Consider the following 10,697-nt stretch of genomic DNA (forward strand, 5'->3'; position numbering starts at 1 on the left):
AAGGCAGAAGGCTGGAGAGAAGTTGAAAAGGCATCGCTCCAAATGGTCTGGGAACCTCAGCATTGAGATTTCCCCACAACCCTTCACCCCGCTGTGCTGCTCGCCAGGATACAAGAAACCTTTGTGGTTTCTTTCTCTCATGAAGTCGAATCTAGCCGAGGGTTTTGTGTTTGTCAGTGATCCGAGCAGCATCCGCTTCTTCCTCTGGTCATTATTTCACAATACACAGAGACTTATTGAAGAAGTTGACGGGTTTAGTGTTTGCTTTCAGACCGCTTTTATGGACCTGATACATTATCTTTCATTTCTCTCCCAAACCATCTTTGAGTAACAGCTTTGGAGCTCTTACATTAAATAGAGTAAAAAATAATGATCACTAGAATTTTTTATTAACGGAAATAATACAAGCAGATTCTAATTGGGTTCTTCTTATGAATGTGATGAAATTTATCACAATGTTTTACAGAGAGCTGGAGATGCAGCGTAAGGAGTGATGTTTAGTCCAAAATGTACAACATTACATTGTGAAGGGAAACACTGAACATTTATTTTTAAACCACTGTGTTAGTTAGTGCAGCTTCAGTTCGTTCAAAAAGTGAAGCATTAGATCAATAAATTTTGCCTCACGTATGAAACCAGAAAGACACGTTTCCTGCATTTTTCGCTCTAATCTTTTTTTTTTTTTTGGGGGGGGGGGTTAATGTTTGACACTCACTTTCCTTTTTTTTCCTTCAACAAAAGCGTCACAATTCACCAGGACCACTGTGGTGAAGCAGATGTGATCTTTATCAAGTGTTATGTTTAGAATTCATTGAAGTCCTTTTAAAAATGGAGACCGTATTTGACACTGAACGCAACATACATGTTGTATAATGATAAACTGCACATCTCTTTTGTTTTCTTCTTTTTGCATGAAACTGATACAGTCCAGTAGTCCAACTGAATCGATGAATCCGACCTGTTTGCTGAGGGAAGATGACATTTCAAGGACTCTCTTATTGCACCATTCTGCTGAACAACACCATGACAGATATCTCATGTTAAAGCGATGCAGACTATTTCCAGAGTCCATTGTATCAGTTTCATATCAACACTGTTCGTACCATCAGGAGCGCTGCTCTGTGTGTTTTAAGCGAGCGTATGTGTGTGTATCGGTTTCCCAGCATGATAAAAAAGTGCGTGCTGCCTGGCTGCAGTCAGCGGCTCAGCTTTCAGATCAGCTCCACTCGTATAATGGCTGCTTTAATCTGTGCCAATTAGAGCCACAGGGCACAGGGAGTGGCTGTTTTCACACTGCACCAATTTACGCTGGGGGTGGGAGGACTGATTGACAGGCAGCCGTGTGAAAACAGAGACACCAAATAGGTTCTAATTTGAACCCACAGAGAGGGAAGATGAAGGACGCGGCCTGCATGGGAAACACTTTGTGGGATCACTCACTGAGGGGTTTTCTCACTTCAGAATAGATCAATATGTTAAAAAAAAATCATGAACCATGAGGACCTTTCTGGGAATCAAAATGAACCTGCACATTTATTAAAGAGAAAGCATTGTTTACAGCTATCGTCTTGTATTTTTGTCCCTTAAAACAATAGCTGCTTTATATCTTTACGAGCTATTAGCCACAGAGATTTTGAGTCTGAAAGAGACGACTGATTTTTTTATTTCAATCTTTGATTCATATAAATTTATTTTAAAGACTTGAGGAGATAAAACTGCATTATCCAAATGAAGGAGTAACACTGAAAAAGACGTCTCTAAATGTTTCATCATTTTGTGCAAAGCTTTTTTTCTTCCTCGTTTTTTACCTTTAATCCTGAAACTTCTTCTCAGATTCACCTCGACTACAGATACAATTGTTCAAACAAAACGATACAGCAGAGTTTTTCATCATGACAGGTTTTTACTGTATTCAAATAAGTAATATTTTAAAATAGCTTATTTGATAACTTTCTCAAACAAATTAAATTGTTCTCCTTCTGATAACTGTGAGCTAAACTATTCCTTTCATCTATTTAAGGTAAAGACTCATTCACACTCTGTGCTGAGGAAAAACTGCTCAAAAGAAGATTTCGTGATGTTGAACTTGCTCCTGTCAGACCTTCAGTTACTGCAGTACTGCTTATTTCCAGCTGGGGGCGCTCTGAACTGAAGTAGTTCATAACAAAAAGAACCCTCTTTGTAATATACAGTGTCTTGTTTCAGTCGTTGACATTAGGCCGTGTGTGTGTGTGTGTGTGTGTGTGTGTGTGTGTGTGTGTGTGTGTGTGTGTGTGTGTGTGTGTGTGTGTGTGTGTGTGTGTGTGTGTGTGTGTGTGTGTGTGTGTGTGTGTGTGTGTGTGTGTGTGTTCCTCTTTAAAACCTGTAAATGAATAAATATCATAGAAGGTTCATTTAAAAGGAAAAATAGTCAATGAATGAGAACTTGTCAGTTTACAGTCAGGGTGAGATTCAAATCATTCCAAACTTCCCTTTTAACTGATTATGAGACGGACTGAAATCAGTACTGAGGCCTCCATTGGACTCTCAAAGAAAAACAAGACCGTCAGAATAAAGATTGATTCTTTCAGAACTGAATAATTTTTTTTTTTTTTAATGTAATAAAACCACTCGGGCGCCGGTAGCCCAGGGCTCAGTGCGCTCAGCTTACAGAGGCTGGAGACTTCCAAGCGTGCGGCCCGGGTTCAAGGCAACCTGTGGCTCCTTCCCACATGTCACTCCTGTCTCTGAAATAAAATCCCCAAAATAAAAACCCTAAAAAGTAAGTCACAGCATGATGCAGAAACTGCTGGGGGTTTTTTTGTTTTTTTACAGCATATATTCTTGATACTGACACATTCGACAAGGATTTTTTTTCCTTCTTTTATGAAAAACGAACAGAAGTGAAGATTTTGCTTTCGGGGCGCCAAAATTGACACATACCTACATGTACCTCACAGGAGCTTTAAAGGAAACCTGCAAAATAGGCCGTTGAAAGTAAAGGGACTTTCCTCATTTTAATGGAGGATTGTTGATGCTGGTGTGGCTATTTGTAAGCAGCCTTTTAATCCTGGAGCAAATCTTTCTTACTGGATAGTTTATCTGTCATTTAATGAGTAAAATAGGCCTGTTCATCATCAATGTGAAAAAGTCTCCTCCAGTGCTCTGGTGACATTTGGACAACATTTATTCTCTATAATTTTGTCTTTAAATTCTTTCATGCTCACATCCCCAATATTCAAACACACGACGGCCTTCATGTCCACTGGTCATGTCAATCAAATGTGAAATCATGACTCGTACAACCAACCAGCGTCCTGACAACGTTATAATCACCTCTATATTATGCATGTGTTTTCTTGTGCTGATCTGAATCATTAACATGTGAAAGCCCCGAGTTCCTGTGAACTTATTTGACCTCTGACCTCTCCCTCTATGTCTCACAGACAACAAATAGCTGCAGCTGCGATGGACGGCTCCCAGTTTGGTTCTCACCCACAGTTCAGATCGAGCGGGACCTGTCTGCTCAGAGGCGACAATGAGTGAGTTAGAAGAAGTGATTATTATAAGTGGCTTTGACTTGTTTTCACCGTTAATGACTTATTGAGACACATTCTTCACCCTCCCACATACCCTCTTAACACGGCTTAAACATACTGCAGGCCAGACGCATGAAAAATATGAAGACAAGGGAAGCCATTACGGAATATTTTACAACCTGCAGGGGGTGCTGTGTTGAAATTAGAGACAAAAATGACGAGAGATAAAAATGAAAAGAGTGAGAAAGAACCAAGCACATCACATTGGCTTGTTAGAAAAAAATGAGCCTGGGCACGCTTCAGTCATTTCAGCTTTTAACAGTCAGGCCAAAGCTTGCAAATCCTCCTCATAAATAATATTGTCAATGTCAAGATCTATTTAGAGTATGGAGAAGCCGTTTCTATTCAAATAATCCAACCACAGGAGTTTAGCAGGTTATCAGCACTAGTTTAGTATTGTTGAGTCATTAACCCTCTGGGCTTTTTTGGAGCGATAGGACCGTGGATAGAGTCAGAAATCAGAAGAGGGAGAGAGAGAGAGAGAGAGAGTGGGAAATGACATGCAGGCCGGATTTGAACCTGGACCACCTGCTTGGAGGACTATAGCCTCCATACACGGGGCCCTAACACTGCACCACCTGCACCCCACTGGAGGATTTCTGTGCTCTGTATTCAGCTGTTAGTCACTTTGGTTTCACATTGTATGTATGTATAATGTTTTTGTTTTAATCACATTTTGAGCACCTGTATGAATTATTGTCAGAGGAGAAGCTGTTCATTAAGCTGCCGGTCTTACAAAGCATACGGCATGTTATTCAATCCTGCACACAAGTGTTTTCTGCATTCTTAGTCTGTTCATCAACATGTTCATCCAGACACTCTAACTAGGTACCCCAAGTCCACACAAAAGCTCCTTTTCCACCTGTGTATGATTTTTCAATACAAAATGTTTCCGACACTAAATAGCTCGTTTCCAGTTGAAACAAATCTATGTGGTGCTGATTTAGCTTGGTTGGTTTGACCTCCCTGCCCACTCTCTCTCTCTCCTCCTTGTACGTCTGTCTTGTCCAACTAACCTGAAGAGCAAACCACGACAAAATAAGAAAAGAACATGAATACAAGAAAAACATGGTGTCTGGTTCACTATGATGACAGTCTTCTACCTCTTCTTATCATTAAAGGTTGGTCAATTCTTTTTCTTAATTTGTTAAAAGAAAAACATGTGTATAATGATCTGGGCGTTCAGCGGCCCCAAGATTCAAATCATGAGTCGAAGCAGTTCAGGGGCCAATTTTAGTGTAAAGAGGATTTTATTGGTGTAGTTCAGAGCTCAACGGCAGCTCTACTCTAAAGATTTATTTCTATGAATCAGCCATAGTACCAGAGGAAAAGTAATTCCATCACTTTACATTAGTATCATAATTTATAATCACCAGACAATCAATCAATCAGCGTCAGTCCATAACAAGTGCTACAAAAGAGCAGGTAAACTAGTTAGTAATATGAGTCCTTTAAACACTGTAAGCAGTATACAATGACCTTCCTCTGGGGATACATACATCAAAACTAAAGGTGTCGTTTAATGACGTATTGAAGTTGTTTGGGAACTGGGAATTGTTGTGTTCATTTTTTTTTAACAAACACAACCACTGTTGCTGATGGAAGTCATCAGACTTGACTCTTCCAGCTTCCTGCAACGTTAGCGTAACAACACTATGTTAGCACACTTTGTTGCTCAGTGACTAGTATTACCTGAGAAGACAGACGACCAGGTGGAACATACTTCATCTGGAATTAATTTACAGACTTGTCCGAGTTATGAAATCAACAAAATATTGAACGTAGCTCGAGTTATGTGAACCTATTATTTATGATTGGCCCTTTTTAACGTATAAACTCTCAAACATGGCTGCCGCTTCGTTGTATTTTAATTGATTCAGATGAAGTGAAGAGACACATTTTTGTTCGGATGATTAAAATATGAAGAAAAATCAACAGCCTGATTCTTGGTTACATGTACAGCTTTAGGTTAACATGTTTCCCTGGTCTTTACCGAGGATCAGATTTGAGTCTCTGCCGCACAACTGCTTCACTGTCCGCCTCAAACACGCTCACATGGTTGCAAGAACACACACATGTGCCAGACAGACGCATTCCGACACGCACTGAGACTCAGACATGCAAACTACATGGTACACACTTTCTCACAGCTCTATTCACCACACACACACACACACACACACACACACACACACTGTGACGCAGACAGTTTGAAGGGCCTCATCTCGCCCGCCTTTCTTTGGCTGTCTGCTCCGTCTGACCCGGCCTTTTTAAACGTCTAATTAAGAAGTCAGACCCTCCAGCGTGCCATGACACACTCATGGCTGATTTCTAGCCATGTTTTGTGCCTGTGTTTTCGTCTGGACTGATTGGTTTTATATTGTCATCTATAAGATATTGTTTTCCTCATCCAGCTCGCCGCCCCAACTGTCAATGGTGTGGGAGAGTTGAAGGATGATTCTCAAAACGCTCCAAAGCACCCACTAGACTGTTTTGTTGGAAACCAGCAAGACGATGTCTTTTCAACAGAGGGGGGGGAGTCAGACAATGTTCATTTGTGTAAAGGATGCATTTTAGAGCTCAACAATACATTATCATACTACAAAGAGCTTTGACAACATGATTTTTTTTTTGTTTTGCAGCAGTATGTGTTTTTTTTTTATGAACCTTTAGTCAAGTTCAGATATGTGGCCACTGATGAAGACATGCAGAAAAATACATTTTGTCTTCCCGCTGCAGATGCACGACACACTTTATCCTCCTCCGTGGCTGTCCGTGGAAGATTTCCCCCTTGACCCCTCCTGCCTGATCCACGACCCCTGTGTTCTCATCAAAAAGGAAGCCAAAAGGTTAAACTGAGAAAACCAGCAGGTCAACAGCTCTTTTATCCCACAGTTGACCTCTACCGCCGCTGAGAGGGACACCAGACATCACCAGACTTAACATTTCCCGAACAATTTAGACATTTTTAGTTTTTACTGTCCACCAGTATATTCTGCCTCATCAAACTTCAGATTCTTTGGAAGGCACCGACAGCTAAAATGTAAAAATTTTACATGGTAGAAATAAACTTCATTAACCCCAGGGGGAAGACTTACAAACTACAGCAACAGAAAAAAAGGTGTAAAATCACTGACATGAATGTGAAAAAAAAATAATGTTCTTTAAAAGTGTCACTGTTAGAAGTGTTGTTCATAAATTGTTGGCAGATTCACTAATGACATATCTACAAATTTGACTTCTAAGTTAAAAGTGAGCTGAGGAGGAACAAATGAATACTTCACAATTAAGAAAATAGTCTAAATGAGTCCCTAAAAATTAGAAAACAGTCTTTGTCTGCTGACCCTTTAGTAGTTTCCGACTTCTCCGTTATATTTTTTAGTATATGAGAAGGAAATAAATACTTTTACCTCAATCAGCTACAACAGTTAAGTGTGCTTATTGGTGCATTATGATGAATCTCATATAAGGAAAATAAAGAGCGGGACACTTTTTTTGTACATCTCAGTTTTGGTATTTTAATTTACGTAAATAATCTGAGAACTCTTTCTCCTCTGATATTCTATTCGGATTAGAATTAATGGTCTCACACGAAGAGGGAGGGAATCTTTAAAACAGCCAGCATGGTGTCACAGGTGTTTTTTTTTTTTTTTTTTAATTTTATGGGAAATCCCAAAGGCCCGCCAGCAATCAAAGGGGTTAAAGGTCCAGCAACTTGTGGATTTAAAAGGTCGTCAAGGTTACACAGAGTGACCTCCTCCTCCACATGCAAGCACACACACACACACACACACACACTGATTCAAACCATCAATAAGTGTGTAGAGAGCCGGTGAATTAGGGAGGAAGTGACCATTGTGCGTCTGCCCCGAGGTCACACCTCTTCATGTCACACTTAATTTCTGACCTTTAACAGGCTGAGGGACGATCGTTTGTTCAGGGTTCGCATCTCCTATTATGTAACGTTGATGTTGTATTATTTATACAGATATTTAACCCAAAATAAGAGGATGTTGTCTGTTGGGGATCCGACTGAGTGATTAAGAATTAGTCAAATTCATATGATTTTTTTGGGATTTTTTTTATTTGATTTACAGAAAATTTACAGTAATGCGGTTGACTTTGATTAACAGTTTGTCATGTACTGTATGTTTGTGTTCACTCCTTGTCATAAGTACACATTCACATTATATTGTTTAAGGTTTTTAAGCTTGGATAAAAACACAAACCACAAGTTTTGGTTAAAAAAAAAAATTCACAAAGAATTTTAATCCAAATCCATCCAAAATCTTTTTCCTGTAATATATGCTTTAAAGGAATAAATGATAAATGCAGTTTGGATCAAAAATGTGATTGGCAGTGCTAAGGAAGTGCCCTGTTACCTCTACAGCTAGCAGAACAACATTTGTATTTTGGTCCGCACTGGGACTTTAGTCGGTGACGCTCCGGTTGCCAACCCAAGTCCCTACAGGCTGAGCTACTGCCCCCCCCCCCACACTTTGTCAATAGGTATTTGTAAATTAGATTTTCAGTAGTCCAAATGTGAGCGTTAACCTGAGGAGAGACTCTTACTGCTTTACAGACTTGTTGACCTTTAGTAAAAACCTGTATTGTGGTGAGTCGAGATTCAATTCAGCCTGAAAATCCAAATATTTACAAAACCCATTATTAATACAGAGCACTCTAAGTGTTGGACAAACGTCAAGTTCATTCAACCTTACAGTTTGGCTTCAGTCTGTTCGTCTTTTGATTTCTTTGACCTTTTTTTAGAGCTGACAAAACCAAAGGATTGTTGTTAAAGCCAGTGCGCTGGAGAATTGACTATTTGTATTTCTTAGTAATATTTTTTGAGCAGGAAATATCACACAGCTTCCCTACAATAGTTCCAACATATTACTTTGGGGATATTTTTTTTTCAGATGGATGATAATGGGAATAGTTTAAACATTTATAGAAGTTTAAATCAAATTTGACCCTCGCTCACACAGTTTCAGCATTCCTGTTGACTGTTTGTGAACACCACTTACTTTTATTTCAATGATGCATCTTAAGAAAATACACATTTTTCTATCATATTTTTGTTTTAGATGTTACATAGTTTTATCGAAGTTTGGTTTTGTGTGGGTTTCTCTGCAGGTGAATCCAAGCACAGTTGAAGTCAGACAGGATTCTTTCACTGACGTTTTGTCTTCATTACCTCATCGAGCAGACGAGATTTTGCCATTGAACTTGAACCCAGTACCCTCATCCCGCCTGATTTCACGGTGGCAGCCTCGAGCCCTCCTGCCCCTCCCCCATCTTCTGCCCCCTCCGTAGCACTGTGTCTGTCTTTGTGAAGCTGTCTTCCTTGACTTTCCGCATCCCCTGTCTGGCCCTCTGCAACCTCTCTTCCATCTCTGCCCCCCTCCCGTCCCGCTCAGCCATTCTTTACTCCTGGTTTTTGGGGCTCCAGGCGACCAGCCCACAGGGACTTGCAATACAGAATGCTAATCAGACTTTCAGCGACACTTCCCACGATTTTCCTCCCCGACATGAGCTTTTGTTTTGTTACTGAATCCATTATTATCAGACGCTTCTCGTAACTTTGCTGCTGTCTGGAGGGCCGGCCTGCAGCTTTGACTGCCGCAGAAGGTCTACCTGTCATATGGCCCCTCGCATTTATAAAGATTCATGTTTAACTAAAAAAAGGCAAATTCCCATGTTTACAAGATCTGCAGTAGTTCAGATGATACAAGTGCAGTTCAAACCACGCCAGTCACACAGGTTTGGAAACCTTAAAAGTTTGCCCATTTTGTTTGAATACCATGAAGTAAGATTTTTAAATTGACTCAAAAAAATCCTCTTTGCTCATTCTGTACTCATGAACTATAACACTGTGTTTTCAAGAGAAATAACCGGAAGGTAACATTTGTTATGGCCTTTAAGAGATGAGGAATAACAAAAATGTACATTTTAAATGTTGACACCGGTAAGTCAATATTTAGAGTGATCAAAACCTGTCTGAGACTTCACTTTAGTCACTCTTATAATTCAGATAGTTTAGTTGTTACATATAACCCCTTTCTATCTTAAATGTTGTTGCCAAAGTCTTTGTGTTTTAATTTGAAACTATAAAGATGGCTGAGAACTCTCTTTCATTTTATTTAAAAAAAAATCTGTGTAGTTTAGTTCTTGGTGCTTTCACTGACTATATTTTGGACTTTGTTGATCGACGTGATCAGTGACGCAAATATGTACGTATCGTCGTCAATACAGGAAATATGAAACTTTCTAAAACATCAAATTTACTCCTAACCCCAATCATTGCTCTCATTTACAAAGTGAGTTTGACACAAAGTATGCTCTGATAACATCCTCTTATAATCGACCCTTTATATCTTTGTTGCTGTGAGACAAATATTCAGAAAGATGTCTGAGCGTCATCGACGTGAGTGTCCCTCCAGATGTGTCCAGACGTTGTGCGTTCAGCTCGGAAGCAGCTGGATTCACTGACCTGAGCCTCCTTAAGAGCAGCTGTGACACCGTCCACACACACATCACCCAGATGTGACTCTGCAAACTTACAGTGTGTGTAAACATTGATCAGTGGATGAGTTTAGGGTTCATGAGAGCATGTTGTTGTCTGCTAGCTGAGGGACATTTCCACCTCTATGAGCATTCTGTGCAATAAGTTGCTCAGTTAAATCCATGTATGTCATAGTACTTTCTTAGCGATTCAAACACACAAAAAGAAAATGGAGACTGCTCAAATTCTATTCACTTATCAACATGCTAGATAAAATAATAAAATAATAAATAATTCAATTTAATTGTTTCTTAAACTATAAATCTTCACAAGGTAAGCTAGCAAAAATGAATTCATTTTTTGACACTCGCTTTCTGGCATCATTTTTTTTAATGACAACATGTTTGATTTTTTTATGATTCATCTCGTATTTACACATCAGAGTGATATCTCCCAGGGATTGCTAATTGTACGTGTTTAATGAGTTAAAATCATGTGAGTAAGAGCAGAATCTGGGAGCAGGTTGGCTGTCTTTAAGGCAGCACGTCTGTGGCAGTTTGGCTTCTAACGAGCTGACGGTTACAGTAAAGATTACTGGAGGACCCTTTCACTGA

The 10,697-nt window shown here is 39.7% G+C and overlaps 1 protein-coding gene across 1 annotated transcript in view; it reads left to right on the forward strand.

Moving 5' to 3' along the window:
- Positions 1-3,432: 3,432 nt before the first annotated feature.
- Positions 3,433-10,697, forward strand: part of LOC306838947 (kelch-like protein 10) — a 31,486-nt gene continuing 24,221 nt past the window's right edge. The window contains exon 1 of the mRNA XM_079367380.1: positions 3,433-3,521. Within this exon, the coding sequence (XP_079223506.1) occupies positions 3,448-3,521 (74 nt within the window). The 5' untranslated portion in view covers positions 3,433-3,447. The remainder of the gene's footprint in view (positions 3,522-10,697) is intronic.

This window comes from Symphodus melops, assembly GCF_947650265.1.
Source record: "Symphodus melops genome assembly, chromosome: 18".
In the NCBI taxonomy this organism is placed as follows: domain Eukaryota; kingdom Metazoa; phylum Chordata; class Actinopteri; order Labriformes; family Labridae; genus Symphodus; species Symphodus melops.